This window comes from Dermacentor variabilis, chromosome 8, assembly GCF_050947875.1.
Source record: "Dermacentor variabilis isolate Ectoservices chromosome 8, ASM5094787v1, whole genome shotgun sequence".
NCBI lineage: Eukaryota > Metazoa > Arthropoda > Arachnida > Ixodida > Ixodidae > Dermacentor > Dermacentor variabilis.
Genome location: NC_134575.1, coordinates 7101017 through 7125071, shown reverse-complemented (window position 1 = coordinate 7125071; position 24055 = coordinate 7101017). Strand labels below are relative to the sequence as shown.

The window sequence follows — 24055 nt, the reverse complement described above, 5'->3', positions numbered from 1 at the left end:
AGGGAAATGCGGGGAAAGGGGGCGGCGCCTCCGCGTTTTCGCCTCAAGTTGTGCAGAGCAGCGCCGTCGCAATGCAACTACGCGTCCTCGCGTTTGACGCGCCCTTGCGTAGCTGCCTGCGGGGTCCACTTGCCGCGGGCTGCGCCGCAGTGCACGACGGAGAGTGCCTCACGTGAAAAGGTCACGCGAGGGAGAATGCTGTATTAGAGGGAGAGAGAGAGAGAGAGAGAGAGAGAGAGAGAGAGAGAGAGAGAGAGAGAGAGAGAGAGAGAGAGAGAGAGAGAGAAAGATAGACAAGAGTAAGCCAGATTAGAGAGCGGGGCGGCTTTTAGTGTGGTGAGGGTAACAAGGAAGAGCCAAAAAGACGCGGAGTAAGAAAAAATTGTGCAGAAACCATAGAGGACGATTATCCGTAGGTGAAAAGAACGAACGAACGAACGAACGAACTAAAGAAAGAACGAGTGCGAGGGAACGAAGGAACGAGCAAGCGAACAAAAGAACGATTTCCTTGCCGAGTTGGACCATCGATCAACCACAAAAACGTCTGAAAGAGCCAAAGAAAGCTACTCGCGTTAAAGGAAAAATTTTTCTTCTACCTTCAGCTTTTAAAGTCTCAAGCACTACGACGTAATCGCGGTGAAGCTTTGTGCTTGTTCAGCAGCGTAATACGCACAGTCGTGTAAGACGGCATACTACGCCACGCTGCAAGTCGCTACTACTTTTTAATATTTTTTCAATTAAATGCGAAGCATTTCTTGACAAAAATTTGACGCTTAGACGGTATCTATCTATCTATCTAGCCGGCTACGTCTTGGTGCTCTCATGGTCGTTTTGCTAACTTGGTATGTACCAAAATTGACATAGTATGACAAGAGTGTGTCACGAACTTAAATGCTTGGTCATAACATGAATATCATTACATGCGTGTCATGTAGTTCATGAAACAGCCACCTGAATCTTGGTGCTCTCATGGTCGTTTCGTTAACTTGGTAGGTACCAAAACTGGCATAGCATGACAAGAGGTTATGACGAACATAAATGAGAGGTCACAACATGAATGTCATGTCGTGCGTGTCGTGAAGGTCATGAAATAGCCGCCTGTGTCTTGGTGCTCTGATGGTCGTTTCGTAAACTTCGTAGGCTCCCCGGACACTGCTTCGCATAACATCGATTCCCGCAATGCGTGGGGTATGCCGGCTTTTTCTTCTTACTTTTTTTTTTTGCGTTTCCGTTGTTATCGCTTCGCTTCAAAGGGGTGTTCAGTAGTGACACTTGTTGAAACCAGTGTTATTTGAGTGCTTGCAAAGACATTGCTAATAAACAATGCAAGGGTTCTGGTAGTCATTCTGCTATCGCTTTAACTGTAAAGAAAACAGGAAAGAAAGCGCAACTAACTTTTAAACTTCGTGTTCCGCTGCACAAATAAAAAATGCAAGTTAGAAAGCAGTAGTGGTAGTGTAAACTTTATTTATGCTAGGGGTTTGGGGCGGTGGATGGGTCCCTCAGGCCAGGCCTCCACTGGTCTCTGCGGTTCGCTTGGCTTGATCGAGGAAAGCTCTCTGGCTCTTCAGATCTTCGCTAGCAAGCCGAACCCCCACTGCGTGGTACTCGGCATTTGCGCCGTAAGGGGCGCACTGGAATTTGGAGGCCGTGGTTTACACGTCCACGTGATGTGGGCAAGATTTGCCTGTGCCCCTGTAAGGTCAGGATGCGGGCGGCTGTATTTTTGTCGCTATCTTCTTTGATTTTTGAAGATGTCGAGCGGTAGATCGAAGGGTAGAAAGCAAAGAAAAAATGATGTCTACATAACCACGGTTATTCATGGGTTGAAAAAGACGAGATCATAAACAAACGTTGGTCGCACAGGATCTGCCGCACGAGGTATATCTTGTTATTGAAGCATGAATCAGTGAATTAGTGAAATTGTGGAAATTTGAAAAAAAAATATTGCGGTAATTTACTGCATGAGTCCCGCATCATGCTGCAAGTTCCAGGTACGTGGTCTGGCCTGACACCTTCATTTAGATGCACATTTGTCGTTGGAAACGAAAAGAGTAGTAGCCCAATACCCATTCCAATCATATCTCCATGCGATTAGAGAGATTGATTCATGCAGGTGTAACCCCCGCCCCACCTCCATTTCTTTATCTCGCGCGATTGCTTTCTTTCTTCCTTATTCTTTCCAGCTTTATTTTTCTACTTGGCCAACCCCACGTGTAGGCTAGAAAATCAGAAGCTTCTCTTCCGGTTAACACCCTCTGCACGTCTCATTCCCCTTTCTCTCCCTTAGAAAGCTTACTCTGCAAGCGCGTTTTCCCGACGGTTACAACAACCCGCTCTCTCCTGGGCTTACATGCCGGGAAGCTGCCCACCGGCACGAATGTCACGCCTGACTTCAGAGCCCAACACTGTTCACTAGATTCAACTTGTGGCACTTGCGACATGGGCGAACCAGCACGCCATCTGCAATGGACGTGTCCGGGCCAGTCCGCACCGCCAGGTATTTGCTATTGTGGGCTACAGAGATAAGTTGTGTACTGAATACTTTCTAGATCAACCCCTCCCCCCGCCCCCTCTTCACTCCGGAAAGCCATCTACGACATCTTGCTTTTATACCTACGGAGAAGCAAAACAATCGACTTCATCGGGCAACTTACAGGGAGGACGCTGCCTTTTATTTAGCTTCATTAAAATTTATATTTTTGTCGTCTTATAGCTTGGAGCAAGGTATAATACTAATCAATGATCACGGTCACTTCTTTTTTTGCTGTTTGTCCTCAGAGCTAGTAAGAAATTTATTTACGGAAACATGGAAATATACTGAACATGCAATACGTACTTTTAGCTGACAGCTAATTCAGCTGACAGGAAATAGCGATACATGAAATTTACTAAACAAAGAATGAAAAATAGGGAGAAGTCTGCGTAACCATTCGGTTTGCTTCAAATGGCCTTGTATGCAAAAAAAAAGAAAAAGAAAAGAAAAGGAGGGGAGGTGGATGTTGTATTTATATCCTGAATCCTCGAAACCATTCCAAGTTTAATTTGTGCAGTTACGTTTTTCTTTTCATACGCAGTCCAGTGCACCCAGATGCATTTAAACGCCGCTCGCCGAGCCACTGCTTTATTCTCGCCAGTTTCCTTATTTTCGTATTCCAATCTTTTTCGGAGTGTTGCTGAAAGTGGCGACTCGGAATAAAACTGGAGCGCGCAACGCCAGCCCCTGTTACGGCAGTACGAAAAACCAGCGGCACAAAAAGAGGGAAACCCGGAAAGCGCTTTGTTTCCTGCTTTGATGGATGACCGCGAATAGGAGAGCGCGTGCACACATAAAGTGGGCGAAGTTGGCGCATGCATCGAATATTTGTAAAGCCGAGACACCGCACGTCCCGATCACGCGGGATTCCCCCGTGTTGACCTCTGCTATGCAGTTACTGGCCGCGAATAGCAAGCATTCACAGTTTCTGGCATACAGTTTCCTACTAAATTCAATAGAAGGAATTCTGGCGCCTCAGGTACCGCGGGAATGATGGTTAAGTACAGATGGATTTGCATACGCTTCGTGCTCGCGACTTCAAACGTTCTTGTGACGCTATTCATTACCCTTTTATCCTTCTAAACTTCCAAGCACTCCTAGTTTCCTCAACACAGCATGGCAATCGGTCCTCGCGAAGATGTGCATTCATTGCGAACTGTATCTATAATGGAACCTTTTGGCGAAAGCGATGGATTTGCAAAGCCACGCAATCCGTTTGAAGCCCGACGAACGAAGTTTAGGCAAATCCACGTGCTAACCTTTACTCCCGTGATAACTCAACTTGCAGCTCCAGTAGAGTTCCATAGTTTCCGCCAGTAATCTTTGTGAAGAAGTATACGGGTTATCGGAGTGGACAAGCTTAACTATATAGGGCGCCCAGTTTTAATACGGGCCCCGTTTAGAATAAAACGATTTGTTAAAGTTGTTTCTACGGCAGCCAATTAATAATCGATGAACGTAAAACAATTTTGACCCGAGACAACTACTGCTTAGACCTGATCGAGCACAATGGAGCCCGACCTAAAGGACAACGCAAATGCCCAACGAAGACGTCTCGGTAATAATAAGCGCAGACGAAAAAAAAAAAAAAACGATGATAAAACTGATACAGAAAGAGCAGGAGACGAATTTTAAGAAAAAATCGCAGTTTCACTTAAAATACGAAACAGTGCCATGAGCCCGATTTTAAAGAAGTCTGAATTGCTCGAAGACGCTCCAGGCTTACATTCTTACTTCTTTTCTTTTCGAATTGGAATGGCCTCCAACGCAGTGTGCGATGAATCTGGTCGTCAGGATACCCGTTAACACGTTCTGTGTGGCTGTCCCCACTACAGAGGGCAAAGACTGCTCTAGCTCGCGTTTATCTACCACCATTGTCATAATTCATCGCAGAAGAGGGCACCGAAAGCACCGCTACAATTTTGAAGGAAAACAAGGCGGCTGCAAAAACGGCTTGAGCCTTAAATGATGTTCGTTGGGCTGCACGTGATAGAGTGCTGTGGTAGTGTGTGGTGATCATTATTTACTGCGATAGCGAGTGATTCTCTCTCCAATCTTCTTAGCTTTCTAACTCTGCTTCCTCCCTCCCCCAGTGTAGGGTAGCAAACCGGACTTACTGTTCTTGTTTACTTCTCTGCCCTTCTGCTTTCCTTTGCTCTCAGCAGTACCGGAGTGAGCTACCGTCTGTTATAAAGAGCAGTTCGATTTCAGTACGTTGGCGACATCAACACTGTATTTCCTCTTCGCCTTTCGTTCTCCAATGAATGGTTGCCAACCGGGCTCAGTCGTGGTTAACCTATCTGCCTTTCATTCTTCCTTATCTCTCTCTCTCATCTAGCCATCTCTCCCTCTTATGTCAGCGCGAAGCCTCGAATTAGTGTGCGACACAAACAACCGGGCAGTGCTAGCTGTGACGTCACACTCTCGAGCTCTTCGTTTCAATCTCACAATCACAGCAGTGCGCCAACACAGTCAGACATCTTGCTGTTTCTTCTTCCTTGAATAAACACACCTTCTGTTGTCGCTACTGCGCCTTTAATCAACGACATCTGTTTTATCGCTTCATTCTTTCTTACTTAGTATAGTTATCTTTACCTTCACGTTTGCGACCACTGCGTGTTTCGTGCTGAGCAGTCAGTTTCTCTTAAGCTCCTTCACGGTTGTTCAGTGAGTGTTTCGTGAGCACTGCGGCGCACACCCCAACGCTCGTGAGACACAGTGTCCTTCACACCGCTCCCACTTTGTCGATGTCACAGGGACGCAGCGCCAAAATGATACAGTTGTACTTTTTACTTTAATTTTTACGACCTGTCATTACTGGCTATCCAAAGTGTGGTTGTTGAGACATAATTTCAGTGAACTACGCGTTAGTCCGCTCGGACTGTTTACATTTTACATTAACATTACCTTGTTTGCTTCGTTTCTTGGACCGACCTACTATCTCTTTGATATGTATTGCTAACCTAAGCGAGAGGAAGCCTGCATCACGCACGATGTATCGTATCACTACTTGTTGCTAGTCTAGTTGCTTCATATACTTGATTTGATGCAATATGACGCGAAACAAAAAATCAGTAAGAACAGGACAGGAAGGAGCGTCAGGACAGGAGAGGACCCTCCTTTTTATCCTGTTCTTACCTCATGTTGTTTCGCGTCATATTACACCATCATCCTCAAAGCCAACGACATCGGCAAACATATTTCATAATAATACAGAAAAACAGAGAGAGATAAAACATCATTATTGAATGGTCCCTGCTGGGTTCTGGGGGCTGTAGTTCTGTTTGAGTCTCTTCGGTGATTTGTTGTCCAGAGAGAGAGATGGGCGACGCAAGTGACCCTCCCAATTGATACTTGCTCGGGCAGTCCAATTACCCCTGCATGGCCTGGCGTCCAGATGAGTCGAAGGAAGGAAAAAGTGGAGAAGGAAAGGCAGGGAGGTTAACCAGTTTAGCTTAACCGGTTTGCTACCCTACACATGGGAGAGGGATGGGGAAGATGAAAGATGGGGAAGGGGAGAGGGAGAGAGCCCATAGCACAGCACACACACATCGTCCGTTGGAGTCCATCAATCTGGCATGGTACGTGATATCACTGTCACAGCCGCTTGTCCAATCCCGTCTCTTTCAAAAGCCGAAATAGTCCCTTCGTCGCCTTCACCTGCGATGTCTTCTGTCGGCGGCATTTGAAAATCGTGTCGAGGGACAATGGTCTAGTGTCAAGGTGCGCTAGAACAGATGCCAGGGACTGTCGCTGAACATTATATTCAGGACAGTCGCACAGAATGTGTTCCAGCGTCTCCTCGCAAAGACAGGCATTGCAGAGAGCGTTGTCGGCCATTCCAATGCGGAAGGAGTAAGATTTCGTGAAAGCCACCCCTAGCCATAAGCGATAAAGCAGAGTCGCCTCTCTTCGGCGGAGTCCAGTTGGCATATAGAGATGCATCAAAGAGAGCAGGTGGTATTGACGGTTGCTCTGGTTGGTCTAGCTGTTTGGTGTGCACCATAAAGAGAGCGTGATCCCCTGTGCAAGCACTCGAAGTCTGCTAGCTGCGTCGCATCGTGAAAGCGGTATGGCCTCTTCTTGTGCGTCTTCAAGAGCTGCCCGAGCGGCATTATCGGCGTCTTCGTTTCCAATGACGCCGCAGTGATTTGGCAGCCACTGAAACGTCACGTGGTGTCCTTTCTCCTGTGATGTATGGAGTAAGCATCTATTATCGAATACGAGCTGTTCGAATGCCCGCGACGCAGAGCTGATAGTACAGGTTGTAGGGCTGCCTTTGAGTAGCTGAAGATTGACCATTGTCGAGGTGGCTCCCGATTGACGAAACGAAGTGCAGCGCGAAGAGCAGCTAGTTTAGCAGATGTCGATGTTGTTGGGCGGTCAGTCCTAAAGCTGATGGTAATAGTTTTTGCTGGGACAACCACAGCACCGGACGAACACTGGATGTTTGTGGAACCATCAGTATAAATGTGTTCACTGTCCGCGTACCTCTCGTGCAGAAGAAGCAGAGACAGTTGTTTCAGCACAGGCGACGACAGTTCAGACTTTTTCCCGATTCCTGGTGCACTGAGATGGACTGTGGGGCTGATAAGACACCAAGGGGGTATCGATGGTTTAGATGCAGAGGTGAAGCCCGAGTGAAGTTTGTCGTTGTACTTGATGATAGTTTTAGAGAATGATGATTGGTGCCTGTCTGAAGGTAATGCTGCAAGGTGGTGATAGGGGGCACGTGCAAAATGTCTGATGTGCGTTCTCAGGGCTTCCACCGTAATGTGAGTTCGCATTGGATGGTCCCGAGCAATCGCAAGAGTTGCCTCTGCTGACGTGCATCTGGGCAAACCAAGGCAGACTCTGAGTGCTTGAGCTTGTGCTGCCTGCAGAACACGAATATTTGTCTTGCAGGTGTTGTTCAGTACAGGTAGACTATATCTTAGACTATATCTATCTCATCTGAGAAAACCTAGAAAGAGAACTCTACAGAGCTCTCTTCCTCGATTTTCTCAGATGGGTCGAACAGTTCTTCTGCAGGTATAGATGTGTTCCAATGAGAATTCGGTATGATTGAGGTTATATAAGTTTCTCGGTGTACTTAATTGCGGCTGCTTTGGAGTCGGTGACGACGCACGATGCAGTGCTTGATGCGTGTGCTAAATCTATTTCAGCCTCTTCCCCTTCTTCTGAGTGTTTGGTACGCATGGAGCTAGTTGTTGCCACTTTCTTTACCACCACATCACGTTCCATTAAAGGACTATGGAACTTTCAAACAGGAAATTGCCGCCATGGGAGCGGCCCAATCCCCCTTTTACATGGTTTGGTGTTGCGCACAGGGTTCTTCGGGATTTTCATGGCGCGGGCTACTTGCCGTGGACAGTTCACCGCGGAAGAAAGACGAGTGTTAGGCCGGCCGACGCTCGTGGCCATTTGGGTAACTTGACCAGCGAAAAATCACTTTGTCTCGAAGCGCATCTTGCTTACAATGCGAGAGCCTCACCGCCGAAACACGCCGAGCGTTATTCGGAGGGCCGGGTCTGTTTTCGTCGACGTTAACTTGGAAGCAAATTTCCTCGCAGAAAGTTGGCGTCGGGACCACCCTCGAGCGTCAGCGCAATCCGAGTCGGTGTCTCGGGGAGACGTGCGGCATGCAAATATCCCCCGCCCCCGTTTCTGTGTGCTTCGCAGCGCCGGTTCACCTTCGATGCCAACGACACACTTTCCGCGGAGACCCCGAGCGCGACACGGGTCGCAGCGGATCGCGTTCGCTCGGCTCTTTCCGCGTTCTATTTACTTGTTTACCCACGCCTCCCCGCTGGTGGCGTCCCCGCGTGTCCGCTTCGTTTACAGACGACGCCAGTGATGTCACCGCGTCTTCGCCAAGGTGAAGCCGCTCCCAGAGCCGTTTACTATTTTCTTGACCTTCGCTAGTACCCGCACCGTCGCACCGTCTTATAAGGTCAACGAATTCTGGTATTGAAGCATTCAGCATCACGCCACACAGCTGAGGCTAATCCTTATTAACTGAGTAGCATTTGCATGCGGCAATGTGGTGTTGCACGAAAGTGGTAGCATAACAACATCGACAATTCTGTCGAAAGCGATCGCTAACCAAATAGAAAACAATCAACGCACGCGTAGTAGTACTATACTTAAACCGGAGATTATTTCTTTCAGCCTGTGTAAAAAGCAAGCGGAAATGCAAGAAAACAAAGCTACTCCGTACGAAAAAAGTGGCACAGATTCCCCGCACTGTGGCAATCTGTATTGTGCGAATCATTCTGCTGATCATCCAGCATTGTTTGGAGTTCGGCAGAGCTTTGCGAGGTGGACTAAACACATTCGTATAAATCGAGTAGCGGTGCTTGTGTGTGTGTGCGTGTGTGTAACGCCAGCGTACGTTTGTGTTACGAAAGCAGCAAGACGACGACGGTGGTGACGATGATCGTCACGGCATGATTCTTACTGCGTCCGTTCGACGCGAAATTATACGACAGGTCGATTGTTGCCCTCTGCAGAGGTATTCAAGGGGCGTAAGCGGGAGATGCACGAATTTTTGCTTAACCTGCGACTAAGAGTTGTACAATCGTTCCTATACCTACGTCTGTGACATGTGGTCCACGTTAGAACAACGATGACATTAGTGCTTCGGCGAAGAACTGTTAACACGTTATCAACCTGGGTCATGAAAGTGCTACAGCGTCGCACAGTTACTACGTAGCTTTAGATGCTACAAGAAAAGTATTTGGTAATGTCGGCCGATCGCGAGTGCGGTACAGCCTAACACAGCGTCTCAAAGCGCCAGCTGCCACGCGGAAAGAACACTAGGAACCGGCAAGTGACGCATGCGCCAAAGGTCCCCAAGGACGGCTTCGGCACGACAGGAGTATGCACGCTACCGTGGCATAGTTGTTAGAGCATTTAACTGATGTGCTCGAAGGCAGTGCTTCGATTCCATTGTCGGTGATGCATTTCTTTTTAGCACAGAGGTCCGAAATGAAGTGAGACAGGAACCTACCTTCCTATCTATACCTACCTACTATACCCCAATGTGCCCGGAATGAGGCAAAGAGCGCTTCGCGTTAAAAAAAAAAAAAACATACAGCGGGCACAACTGCCCCCTCAGCCAGGTGCGGTAAAGTAAGATCATCAAACATCCCTCTGCGGTTGAACGATCGCTGTAACGACGGCAGTGCCAGACTGCCGTATGGGAATATTTGAATGAATACTCCTCACACGTATATATGTGATCTTTCCTCTTCTCTACGCCAGCGCTGGAGAAGGTCAACGACTTCTGGCGTTGTCGCAAGCTAGGCGGCAAAGCCCCTGAGAAGACGCCGCAAAGAGCCGAGAAATGAATGAATAAACGCATACAGCTACTCCATATGGAGGCCGCCGATCGCGCGAGGCATTACTTTTGCTGTACCGCCAAGTTCCCCGTGCCATTCGCTCCGCTTGAGCGGCCAGCCCGGCCCGCTCGTTGGCGGTCGCCGTTTCACGGGGTCAAGAAAAGAGAGTTTGCTTCCAGTGAAAAGCGCAGAGGTCGGCTTTACGCGTAGTCGGGAACTGATCAGGCATTTTTCCGAGGAGACGGAGTACAGGCTTTGTAAAAGGGATTTGGAAGGGCAAAGAGCAAATAGTGCTACGGTGGTGTTCTTGGACCCTCCAACGCAAGTGGTTTAAGACTTCGATACCAGTCACATGAGTAAAACCTCTCTATAACGAAGTTAAAGAGGTAGCCACACTTACTTCCTTATATTAGCTTAAACAAAATTTTTGCTTCGTTAAAACAAGATTTTAGATGCCGGGGTTTCTATGGGAAGTACTCAAGGGAAATGACGATTACTTCGCTATGTCGATTAGTTCATTAAAGCCTGTTTCGTTATAATGAGGTCTGACTCATAGACGATAGCTACGCACTCCGGACGCGCCGTTGACAAAACACCCAGCAAATTAGGCTTTGCATTTTGCGCCGAAGGATTCAAAGCGCAGAGTTTTTGTTGAGAGTATGAAAGTACGAGAGTATGAAGTTGTTGGTTAAATTCTTAGTGTCTTGCTGGGTCTCCTGTTGATTATTAATACTCAGCAAGAATTGCTTCGATGGCTAGAACTGTGGGTCGAAGCGTGGAGCAATCAATTTAGAAAAAAGAGCACGCCATTGGCGCTTGCGCGAGGGGGCGACTTCATAACATGGAGGTGCGGGTGCAATCGACATTGTTCGCTTGTGCAAAACTCGAGTTAGCAACAATGGTGATAGTGCGTACATTGGACACTTCGGAGCCAAAGCATGATGTATGCCGTGCCTTTTAAGCCGTCCGCGTAGTCCAGAAAAAGGCCTAGAAACAATATGCCGCAGACGTAGAGGCATCGACCGCATTACAATGCGCATGCTGCACTATTACGGTTTTTGCGGCGTGCATTAGATGGTTTCTTAGGCGCACATATGAAACAGTCTACAGAAACAGTTCACCGAGAGAGAATATGAGATAATGTGCGACTTGTGAACTGTGTGCGATTCAGTACAATTCACGCGAACTTGGTCTACATGTACGTTTGGGACAACGCAGAAATAACGTAAATGTATATTAAGCAAAGAAAAAACAATGGAACCAAAACGACGCATTGAATTGGCTCTTTACATCAATGCATGTCGTCAATATAACTAGATTCGTAGCTTCGAAACAAAAACACAAAAAAAGTTGGCGGAACCCGAAGTGGTAAGAGCTGCGGCCTTGCGGGCGGTAGGTCGCTAGTGAAAATAACAAAGCGAATCAAGGTGGTGACAAGGCGGAGAAGGTGGCGAAGAGTGCACCGCCGAGTTCATTAACCCTTGCCTAGTGGTTGCTGCCGCATGAAAGCATCCAGTTTTCTGTTTGCATTTGGAAAGACACGACAAATACGAGACGAACTCTGAATATCAGTACACTCGCGTCCGAGCCACTTTGTCGACTACATTACCTCCGATTTAATCAAGCGGCAAGCGTTCCTCATTCGAACATGCCCCATGCCCTCATATGCCCTGTATCCATATTCTGTATAATTATATAGCATCCTATATTAAAATCTGTATGTTTCCATACGAACCGATATGATCCTATGTGAGTATGGTATATACGTAGGGCAAATTACTTGTACTTACTAATTGAATTAAAGAAAAAATAAATTAATGGAAATGAAAGTGGATGAAAAAAACAACTGGCTGCAGGTGAGATACGAACCCTCGTCTTCGCCTTGTCCGTGCGGTGCTCCTACAAATGCAGCTACCGCGGCGTCATTTTACCATCCACTTTCTGGGGTATTTATGTTTTACTACCAGAACTAACCCTAGGGGCGTTGGCCAGCGCCACTACTAACAAACCTTGGTGGGGGATGCGGAACATCCTTTCTGCCGCAGGCGTCACAAATACGTGATCTTATTCGGCTGAAGGCAACCGGTCAATAAACCCACACATGCTACCCGAAGGCATCAATGCTGCCGGATTCGAGACCCTCGGGATGTAATGAACGAGAAGAAAAGGAACCGAAGGGCCCGGCTTTCATCAATCACATCACAAGAAGCCTTCTTGCGATAGGTGCAATAAAAGTCGGGCCCCTCGGTTCCCTTTCTCCAGGAGAGCGAGGTCGGTCACCTCGCGCCGGTGGTCGTCCCTTCGAGTGCACGCAAGCCGACTCACCGATGACCCCCGCGAGCGCGGGCAGGATGAGCCCGAGGGAGATGAGGCACTTCATCCTCCGCCTGCGCGCCCGCGCCGCACTGGCCGCGCTGCCCGGAGCCGGGCCCTTGACCAGGGGCGCCTGTGGCCGGTAGGCGGCGCTGTGCACGCTGCTCGAGCCGGAGCCCCCGCTCGACGAGCAGCTGGCCTGCTGGTGGTGCACCACCGAGGGCTGGTGGTGGTGCGAGTGGGCCACGGAGGCCGGGTGGCCCACCAGGTGGTGCGCGTGGTGGTGGTGGTGCGGCTGCTGCGACGGGTGCCGGCTGGGCTGAGGCCGGCCGCCCACGTAAGCGCGGTCTGCGAGTAGAGGCACGCGGACGTCACTCGAACGGAACGGGAAACGCGCAATCAACCTGTCCAACACCTTCGCACCTCTCTCTCTTCTATTTCTGCCTCCACCATCATCTTTCTTCCCCTCCGTCCCATAATACCACGCAGGCGAATATGCGGAGACGTGCGTTTTCCATTGAACGCAATTAAAACAAAAACATTTTACGTTTACCGCTGCTCAGCAGTGTTCTAGTTCAAGTTTCGTATAGCAATGTCACATTTTACGGTCCAGAGCTTTCAATACAACACTTTGCACTGTTACAATTGCCTAGATTTAAAAGAAAAATATTGGGATTTGCCTTGCCCTAGACATTTCGGCGTAAGTGATGTCCGAAATACGGCCACTATAACGTCTACCTGTCGCTTCCATGGTTTGCTGTACGGCAGAGCAGGACCTTCCATACTGATTTCTGCTACTCGCTGGAGGGTGCATCACGAAGGGCACAAACGAAAGCAAGTTCGGAATTCAGCTATTATTTAACTTTTAACTGTAACTAATAGTGCCTAGTGTTTGTAATGAACGATCTCGAGTATGAAATCTTGCCACAAAACTTTAGAGAAGACAAAGCAGCGCTGAGCACGAAGTACTATTTTTACGATGCGCAGGGAAATGCGCACGTATCTGTACGCCGGCTTAACACTGATTTTCAACGAACAGCTGCCTATCTCGCAATAGCGAGAAACGCGCGATCACTTCGGGACGCAATTTGTGAGCACAAGAGGGCGCAGGAGGCAGGGCGTTCGTCTTACGTGCCGCCTTCTGCGCTTAAGAGGTCGCCCGTCTCCAGATGCGCGCACATAAAACTAAATTGTGATAGGAGCATGGAGTACGCCCCACTTGTGCCAACTTTACGCGCTTCTATGTGCGTCGTTTGCCCGCATTTTAACTACGTCAAATTCACCCTTTCTAGAGCCTTATACGAGTACGTTAATTACGTGCCATCTTACTCCGTTTCACCATAGCGCAATTTCGAATCCCATTATGACGAACTGCAAGGTACGCAAACATTCCTGTGATGTAACCAGGAGTTTGGCGTAATCAGATCCGCGTTTCATGAGTTTCAGCCAAGGAACTTCTACTGATGCCCTGATTTGTCTTACGACGCAAGCGAAAGTAAAAGCATAGTCTTCTACGGTTAACTGCCTAATTATAAGAATACGTGACACTTGATGACGTTTTCATAGCTTTCGCAGCTAATGCAAAAGGCAAATAGCGAGTAGCGTGAAGTGATTATTAATTTGCTGCAAAAATGTCTTCGTTAAATTGCTCTCAATAAAAAAATGGGGATTTAGCGGCAAATGCGAGAGAAATGCGTTAGCATTGCGTCGCACCTCTTTGCTGTCCCGGATCCACGATTCAAACCGCGCTCACCTCATTGCGAAGTGTTTCTCAGGAGCTCACTCGACAAACGTCCTGCTTCTTCGAGGAGCCGCCGTCAGCTGTGAGTACTTCACACACATACACTCTTTTCCACTTTTACTATCCTAATGCTAACACAATTAAAATGCTTTCAGACTCATGGTGTATAGAAAGTAACCTTTTTTACCAAATATATTAGGTCCAGGTTCTTAGCAACCCGTCAAAAGGGGGCAGCTGGGTTGGACAAGTTTTAAAGCACGAACGCCATCGCGCGAGTTGCAGTTAACAGTAGAGTGAGATAAATTACGGTGTATTTTTAAAGAGAAATAAATTTTATGCTTTACTCAAGCTGTCGGGGGCGCTACCAACGCTGTCATTGAAATGCAACGAATGCGGACACCATAATGAAGACAAGTGAGCGTGTATTCGTGTAGGCAGAAAAGTGCTCCGTGTTGCATTCATTGCGACATTTAACAAAATCAATACATTATGTATAAACACTGAAAATCTTAGTGTAATTCCGCCTGATCGACACGGGCCGTTATACGAGAAGGAGTGTTGCTCGCTGCTGGAAAGGCTGTGACTTGAGTTTGTCATAAACAATTATCATTTTATATGCGCCACTGGTACGTGTTCTGAATACATAAAAGAGCGAAGAAAACGTAGGAAGGCATGAATAACGATGTAAAAATCAATCAATCAATCAATCAATCAATCAATCAATCAATCAATCAATCAATCAATCAATCAATCAATCAATCAATCAATCAATCAATCAATCAATCAATTACACTTTTAGTCTATTTTTGCAGAAAACAAAGTAGAGGGCAAAAAAAGTCGCTGCACTGATGAGCTTGTTGGAACGGCTGCCAACCGATAGAGGACGTCCACTTGCGACAAATGCCTCCTCCTTGGTTCCTCGCCGAACATTACGCAGCGCCAACGCGGGCGCTGCTATGTTACAACTAGTAGTGTATATGAAGCTAGCGAAGTAAAGATTAAATTAAAATTAATTTGCAGTTACCTGTTAATACTTGGGGGAAGGATGTGACAAACCTAAGAATTTATAGGAGCCAGATAACCGGCGCTTTTCCTCGCTCGCTTCTCAATTCCTTGTACACGTGCTGTTTTTCTTTTTCAATCATAAACCAACTCGCCCAGCAAGAGGCCTTGCGAAATTGCTGCTTATTTATTGGATCAATATTTATTTCACTGCTTTTCTCTTGTTTATAACTCACTGTTCTCTCTTTGCCCTGTAAGACCTTGTAATATTGAGCTTCGCTGTACCAACTATAGTCCGGAATGCCAGTTCTACTTCCCGAAGTATTAGCCACCTAATTGAAGTAGCTACCTAGAATATTTCGCTTTTTTTCTACCGGCTTTAATAATATGCTGGGGATGTCAACCTGGCTGATCGCCTGACAAGCTACTGCAGATGCTGGGTGATGATTATGATAGACAGTGATAAACACTTAAACAGAACATACAGTCACATACACATTTATACCCTAGAGATATATTTACAAAGTTTCCAGTAAATGAAGTACACATATAGTCCTATGGACAAGTTGCAACATATGGACAAAAGGCGAGGGCAAGTTGCACGATACACCATATGGAGTGCTGACACACACACGTGCAGTGAATTCCGAACACATACGGAAGGCCGCGATGCGATCCACGATGGGCAGGGGTTACAGATGACGTAAATCCTGAAGCTTTCGTCACTTTCCACTTTGCCAGTGCACGCCACTTGTAGTGCCCACCATCTAAGAATTGACCGAGTTTCTCGCCCCGTCTCCACTTCCTCATCCTCTGTGTACGTGCCACTTGCGATAAAGTGCGTTGGCAAGAGCCTAGTCCCTGGAAAAACACAGTAGTTGCACATGCAAAAACTGCTGCTGAAATTTCCCCTGCCTAGTGCCATCTCAAATGACATCAAAACTTGCACTGAACGTGAGCGGTTCTCACACCGTCTTGTCCAGTGACCTGCGCTCGTCTTTGGGTCGGATTGCTAATTCAACGACCAATCCAAGCTGAACATCGCCCGCCAAACTGGCCTGTTCAGTTACCTGGTAATCGTAACCGCGTTCAATTGGGCTCATTGAAGCGCCTACTACGACCACAATACTCATGTATCGCTGTTTTGTTTGGCCGGTGCGTCTGAGAACTGGCTCGGCCACTCCGTTGAAAACTCACGGTTTCGTTCGACTCCGACGGCTATATATCGCGGAGACGCCATTCGGGAGCACAATGTCCATGCAACTAGGGATAGATGACTCATCGTCCTAATGCCCACAGGACGCAATATTCACGTCCGCCTGCTACGAAAAGTGCGGCCACGTCACTAGCACCGTAATCATTATCGACAAGTGGTAGATTGAGCAGGAGAAGGACAATACAGCGAAATCGGGTAAAGCACTGGTGATTTGCAACATGCTCGAGCAACTGACGTTATCTTGAAATAGCCAGCAATTCAGAACACGAAAGCCAGAGGATAACATGTAGACACAAGAAGATGCCAAGGAATGCCATTAGCTGTTTCTCCAAAGACATGAGCCACAGCGGCCTCTTGGGATTAGTCAGTCGAAGGGCTTCACCAACGACCTCTGGGGTCTGGCCATAGTAATGCGGACGGAACATGCTGTGCTGCCGAAAGATAGAGGATAACAGTCGCTAGAAGATGCCAAGAAATGCTAGAGGCTGTTTGCACGCAAGGAAGCAAGCCACCGGTGACCCATTTGAAGTGCAGCCAGTGTAAGGATGTCAGTAGCGACCTCTGGGGGCTGCCCAATGTACTGTGAACGGAGCATGCTACGATGTCGAAAGGTCTCGGCGAAGGGATTACATCGAGGCGCTCAGATACTTCAAGGAAGATCAACCGCCGAGCTAACCCTGACCTGCAGAAGAAATGTCACGACGAAACTGCGCCGACGAGGGGAACAGAAGCCTTCTTCGCGCACTGCTCATCAGATAGCGGTCGATTTCCTTATTTTTTCGGTGCCAAGCAGGATCGAGAAGGAAAAAAAAAAAGGCAAAATAAGACGCCAATTCGGCGTGCTCGTTTCGCCTCTTCTTTTTTTCCTCAGCCCAGCGGGAATCTTGTAGTGGCTATACAGTTCGGCAGCTTCTACAAGAGGAACTTTTCGTCGAGATAAAAGCCGTCCGCCAGAGACTTCTGGTGGAGGAAAGGGTTGTTGGGAGAGGCGGTGTGCAGCCACACAAGGGGCGACGACGCTTGCACGAGCACGAAAGCTGCGAACGCGCGCGCTCACCGCTGCGTGACGACTGCTTCTCGCACGACAGGGCGTGTGTGCAAGCAAAACGCGCCTGCACGCGCCTCTGTGCGCGGCAGAAACACTCTCCTCCTCCTCGGCGCGCTGCTCCACTGTCCACGTTTACCCTCCTCCTCAGCGCAGCGGAGAGCGAGGAGGTGAATCCCCTCGGTGGAATCGCGCGTTCCGTCTGAGCAAAGTGTGTGCAGCGCTCGGGAAGCTATACGGGCAACTCGCATAGTGTCACCATTTTGTAGCCATATTTGACGACCAGCTCTGGTAGCGTTCATTAAAGATCAATTTGCCAGTTAATCAATCACTAAAAAAATCGATTTCATTTTCCAGTTTACGCATTGGATGGTGATTTTGGACTAAAATCTACATGGTAAACAGCTTGACACGACCCAGACTGAATGAGTGCGCGACCCGAATTTGTTGGTCGTTAGACAAGTGGCAGCTCAAAAGCACACAGCGAAGGCACGAAGGGGCTGGGAACAAAGCACGAGGCAGGCGTGGCTTAACAGCTCATCACGTAATGTCGCCTGCAACGCGGTCCGTTTGCGTTAGCAAAAAGCGAAAAGGGCTGGCAGCACGAGTACTATCAGAACCAAATACACGCAAAAAATATTCGCTGACCAAGTCTTCAGCGAGGTCACGAATGGGGCCTATATTTGATTGTTCATTTTTACTACTTGTGCTACAAAACAAAGGACACACGGCCACCCAACTGGATCACCCTTGTCTTCTCTTTGATCACTCTCTTTATCGGCGGCTTCCAATGCCTTCAGTACACATTCGAATTTTACACCAGATAATGAAACAGCACCTACGCGTTTGCAGCGTCCTGTTCTCCTTGACAAAAGCTTACAGGCAGCTGTTAATCAGTGTAACCAGGACACCATTTCGGAGGCCTAGCTTGTTCTCTTTCCCGTACAAGAATGTCTACACAGGCGATTATTAAACTCTGGCAAGGTGTTTTGGCGCCTCCACACATACACAGGCTGCGTTTCAGGCTGCCGGTAGCACGCATAGTTTTCCACAAAACTATCTAGAGGGAAATGTGGCGCTACGTTCACGGTAGCTGCAAAAATGGCAGTTCAGCCAGCATAAATATCATTGACAGCACATGGATTCGTCTTGACTTGTGGCTTCAAACTTTTTGTGACAGTGCAAATATACACATTTCAACGAAATATCGCATTATCAGTGCAACGATTCGCAACAATTATGCACGTGGGCGCCGAGACTAATTACCTCGTTGTGTTTGGAAAAATAAGAGTACTTGGAAGTTTAGAAAGATAGAACATTATAAAAGGTTCTACAACTATGCTTAAAGTACAAGCACGATGATTTTAGAAATCCGTGTAAGACCCCGAGCAACGATATGCGGGCCCCGGGGTACCCGAAAGAAAACTGTATTTATTCGTAATTTAGATGCACAAACTGAAATTCACGAGTGCACTGGAAAGGCTAGCGAAGTGAAGTTTGAACTGCAGTCCTCAATTGTAGGTGACACTCAATAAGGCGGAGAAGAAAATCGGCTTCATCGCTAAATCCTTTGTCCGTATACGTTTGCTCGGAAAAACACTAACCGCCGTTTCTGTGGTAGTTGAATTTCAGACGTGAAGTTCCCTCTGGAAAGTTTTACAGTAAACTGTCTGGTCGCACAGGCAACACCCCCGAGAGGAAACCCGCGCGCGGTTTCAGCAACTGACTGACGCTTGAGCAAAGCCGCGCAGTTTTAATCGGGGCACGGCAACCGACCGCGAGCCTCGGTTCTCCCCATTCATCGCCACGTGGCGCCAAGGAGCTGCGCGCCCACGCAGCGGTTATCGCGCGTGCGCAGCGGAGGAGACTCGCACGAAAGCCGCACGCGAATTCGGGCAGCAACGGCTCAAAGAGCACCGCCACTTTCCTCGAGTCGCACGCGAAGAGTCGCTTTCCCTCCGCGCAGCAGGCGAAAGCGACGTCGGCTCAGGTGGGGGGCGCAGGTAGCAAGTTTCACTTGCGCGAACACTGTCCGTTTCTTCACAGAGAATCACCGAAGTGTACTTGAAGGCGACGCTCAAAGACCTGCCGATGGATCGAGAGGTACGTGACGGCAAAGAAATTTCGGAACTGCTGGTGCAGAAAGCGAGACGCAGGATTAACGCGTCGCGGAGATTACTATCAAATTGTTACCCGCATTCGGAAAGAAGCGCGCGTTGAAATAACCGCGAGTTAATTAATCCAAAAGAAAGTCCCGTAAGCGATTAGTTCCCAAATTCAGACATTCAATTTCTGCAAATGAAAGCTGCAATGTAGTAATCAGCAATGATGAACGTAACCCGGAGACAGTAGCAAACATATGAGAAGTATGTTCAGAGTCAAATACATGGCTACTAATATATTATTAGCATTACAGCAGGAAATGCCGCATATACAACGAAATGTTTCAAATCTAAGTAAAGCGAAGCTTGCTTGAGTTGGCGAGTGGATGACAGGAGCACGGCCCCTTCGCCTGTAACTGTTAACTCTATGTGTCACGAGGACGAAGGTCACATATGATATTTGTCGAGGGTAGAATGTCGATGAGAGGTGTTTGCGCGCAGGAACACGACCGATATGCAAATGCATTTAAGGTTTCTATAACACTCGTATCACCGTGACACATACTCATCCTGGGATATTGGTGAAGAATGGGCAGACACCAAATGACCCAAGGTGTTTTTAGGGCACATACCCTGTGCCACATACCGAGGTGCAAAGACCAAGTAGACCAAGTTGTCGTCTGCTAGGAGAGGACAGACGACGAACGTCAAGGCTTCGCTCTAAGAATCGTCGAAAGTCACTCTAATTACAAGAGGATATACTAAAAACGACGAAGTCTACATCGAGTAAAATTCAAATTGTATAGTCGAGCGATTGCAGCCTTACGCCGACCTCTGTAATCTTTGTACGAGGCTCAAAAAAGTATCCGCCGACCACAACTGAGAGGGTGGAGCACGTGCGTTGAAGGATGACCCTAACGATATCCAAGGTCTACAGTTCAGCGGGCGCTTATCGAACGAGTGGGCGTACCACTCAAACAAGACGAAATGCGAGACACTCGAGAAAAAAGAACAAATAATCGTCGTTTGCGCTCGCTTCCAATGGGCTGCACAGGTCATCAGAACCAGAAGTTCCAGCCAGGAACAGAACTGTCATTACGGAACTTTTGGTAACGATCATGTCGACGTCGCCGCTTTCCTATCAATAAGTTGTCTTCAGAAACAATGAGCCGGGGGTACTACACTTGTCTAGTACATCATAATATTTAACTGCCTTAGCAATTTATTTGCAAAGCTTGCCCTGTGGCATAGATGTGTATTTAAATAAAATGGTGGCGGCCTTCCACGTGTAGAAATTGCAGTAGTGGCTTAGCGAACTTATTGTCCCAAGTCGACGCCTAGGTGTAGCTATATCTCCGATGCGTTCGTAGTTTGGCAGCTCTCAGTATCTGGAAAGAGCCGCAGACGCAAATTGTTGATTTGGCGCTCTTTCTGACCGTCTATTCTATTTTTCTTCCAGTCACCTTTTGCGCCACAAACACTGAAAGTTGTACATCAACTGGCCAAGCGTCACACTTCGCTGAACGACACACATCTTTCCTACGGTCAGTGGATATCGAACATTTTCGTTTAAATGCAACAAACCTAATCGAAATCGATTAGGTGTATGCCAAGCTTTCTTTAAATTCAACAAACCGAGGTGGAGCAAAAGAAGTCTCGCGCGGAAGCAAACACGGCTATCGTACCGGTATATATATATTTTTTACTTTTCTGAGTGAAACTTTGTTACGCTTATTATGAAAGAGATATTTTTGAAAGATGTGTCTTCTGTTTAGTTTGAGGAATCTTCTGTTTTGAAGCACGTTCACGAAAGAGTGAAGTGTACACCAGATTGCATAGTAACTAAAATCCCATAACAGTATTACTGAAATTGCTAGTCTTCTACTCAATAAATAATTAGAAAAGCGTGAAACTTTCCCGTCTCTGTTTCGCTAACAGGTAAAAAAAATAAAGCACCTTCAGCTGTTCACAGTGCCGCACCATCATTAGTCGAGTATCAACCCGCTCTTCTTAGTACCAGTTAGGAAACTTTATAGCTCACTTGCTCCTGCGGAAATGTTAGTTTTACTCACATTAAGTTAAGCGATCTACGTGATTCAGCCTATATAATGAACCACGCCGTTGGGCTGGTTAAGTTCATAGTGCTCGGAAAATATGGGGCGAGCCAATTAAAGACCAATGATGAAGACAGCACGAAGAGGCACACTAGCCCCGTCATCTTCATATTTGGTGTTTATTAAAGCGCACCTTTATCTGCCTTTATCCGCTTGCTATTCTCCCGGGTTCGGCGCGGCTGCTGCTGCTGGGTATCTCGGTGCATATATATATATATATATATATATATATATATACACGAAGGTTATATGGGCGCCGAGTGCAAATACCAACAAAGGGGCTTAAATAACCCCTGCATGCTGACCCATACATACTTATAGTAAAGCATACACTTGTCCTGCGCAATGAACAATAACTTCCTATATAAAACGTGAACGTAAAATGTCAGCTAATAAGTATATCTGTAACATCCTAATGAAATATCGCATTGAAATATTCAACGGCTTCCTTGATTGAGCCATTCGGTGTGCGCCACTCGGTGCGTGCGTATTCTTGGCCGATTCTCTAGAGCGAGCGCGTGCCAATATGGCGTAAGAAGTGCACAGCCTCTAAATGCAGCCACACATTCGCCGCACTTCTCCGTGCATACTTCTCTGCCATCACGATTCTTATCTCGACGAGAGAGAGCGAGAGAGAGGCGCCATGCATCGCCTTCCTCCTCGCGAGATCGCTCCTTAGACGCAGTGTACTTGCGCCTAATTTGGTGTTTGCATTTCGGAACAGCTCGTGAGCGGTGTAGTGCAGTGCATAAACACAAAAACTGCACGAGAACAAAGTAGTTCCTGACCTTTATGGTGAATAAACGTAAGCATTGCGCGAGGTTTCACGTTGCACAGAGTGAAAGAAAGCAAAATCGTACGCATCGCCGTTTAATTAACCACTTCATGAAAGCTTCACGTCACATAGATTCCAACAAGTGGGTTGGATCTGAATAGTCTTTTTTTTTTCTGCTCGTGCCACAAGTTTCTTGTAGACACACAGAGCTGTGCCGACTAGACACTGTATATAATGGCCTTCAAGTCTGTGTGTCATCTCACACGACCGGCCGTTGTATCAGCTGCTGTTCTGCCTTTAAGTCAGGCACCTTCTCGCTATATATAGTCTTAATCAACCAAGAAAATTTCTGCATCTTCAAGAGCTAAGAGTCTTGTCCGAGAACAGTCAAGCAGACGAAGTTGTCGTCTGCTTGAGTTTAAAAGATTTAGAAAACACAGTGAAATACACAATTGTGAAACCTACGGTGTTCAGCCGTCAGCGTTCTGACAACCGAAAACCACAGGTCTTAATATTGTATTTCGCACCGCGTTTCTTAAACAATTTTCTTCGTTGAACAACTTGGCTAACGTTAGCTGGGACACCCTATACATAAATACTATACTTGAACCTAACTTAACAGGAAGCTTTAGCTCGGACCAAACTCCGACGCGGCCTATTCAAATACATGTAAAACGCAAAAACGTTTTTCTGAGATAACCCCTGGACCGATTTTAATAAAGTTTGTTGCATTTGAGAGAGAAAGTTAAATTCTAGTGACTGTTGGAAGCGCAATTTCGATTTACGTCCTGGATCTTGTTAAAAGAATTTTCAAAAATTCCGAAGTTCGAAAAAAGTAGAAGAACGAAGTTTACAAAATCATAACTCTGCATCAAAAACAGATATCGCAGTTTTGCAAACGGTATCCATTAGACCATTGAAAGCGGACAAATCTGATATGTCATTTTATACCTTACGTGAGTTTGTTACGTTGTTTACAAAGGTTCTGTAAAAGCTGTATTTCCATATTACTAAATTTTTTTAGATTCATGCATAGCATATCAATTTTGTCCACTTTAAGTGTACTATTAGATTCGATTCAAAGAATTGTATTATCGTTTTTCGTTTTCGAGTTACAGAGTTGTAAACTTAACAGTTTCTCTTTTTTGAGAATTTGCGATATCTGGGGGGGGGGGGGGTCAATTTTTAATAAAGAATTAAGGACCCAAATCAAAAATTCGAAAACAACAATCACTAGACTTTAAGTTTTTCTTTTAAAAGCAACAAGCCTCGTCAACTTTGGTGCAGTGGCTGCCGAGAAAAACGAATTCTCCTTTTACATGTATTTAGATAGGAGCACCCGAGCTAAAGCTGCCTCTTAAATTTGTCGCTTACGTGGGAAACCTATATATACACTGAAGAACATTATTTGTTTCTTACCAAGTTTTGTTCGTTCCTCCCTTTTATGAAGGCGCCATGCAGCGTTTTATTTTCTATAAGAAGAATGCCGTAGCGGTCTACTCGAACTAACATCGCTCAGCTATTTGTTACCCAAATACGTTTGGTCAGTGCGGTTGCAGCAAGCGATGGTCTTACTTTGGTGCGCATTCGCCGGCGCCAGGACCTGCAGTATCGGCAGCGTATCAGTGCGCTAGTTTTGGGACTCGCGCACTGGGGCATTAGTCGCCCGTAACATGATACGCGCTGCACTGCTGCAGCGAGCGCGGAGAAACAGGACGCAGATGGCCCTACGCCCCCCCCCTCCCCCCCCCCCCCCCCCCCCACTCCCCATCTCCGCGCTCGCGCGCACTTCTTCAAACCGCGTCTCTTCGTCCGAATAAAGCGAACGTCTGACGGTTGGGCTCAGTTTTAGCAGCGAGAATAGGCGG

General features: G+C 47.1%; 1 protein-coding gene across 3 annotated transcripts in view; it reads right to left on the bottom strand.

Annotated features, from left to right (window-relative positions):
- The window catches only part of LOC142589560 (uncharacterized), a 199936-nt gene that overhangs the window by 57080 nt on the left and 118801 nt on the right, over positions 1 to 24055 (bottom strand). For all 3 annotated transcript variants that reach the window (XM_075701018.1, XM_075701016.1, XM_075701017.1), the window contains exon 2: positions 12205 to 12540. In XM_075701018.1, the coding sequence (XP_075557133.1) occupies positions 12205 to 12540 (336 nt within the window). The remainder of the gene's footprint in view (positions 1 to 12204; positions 12541 to 24055) is intronic.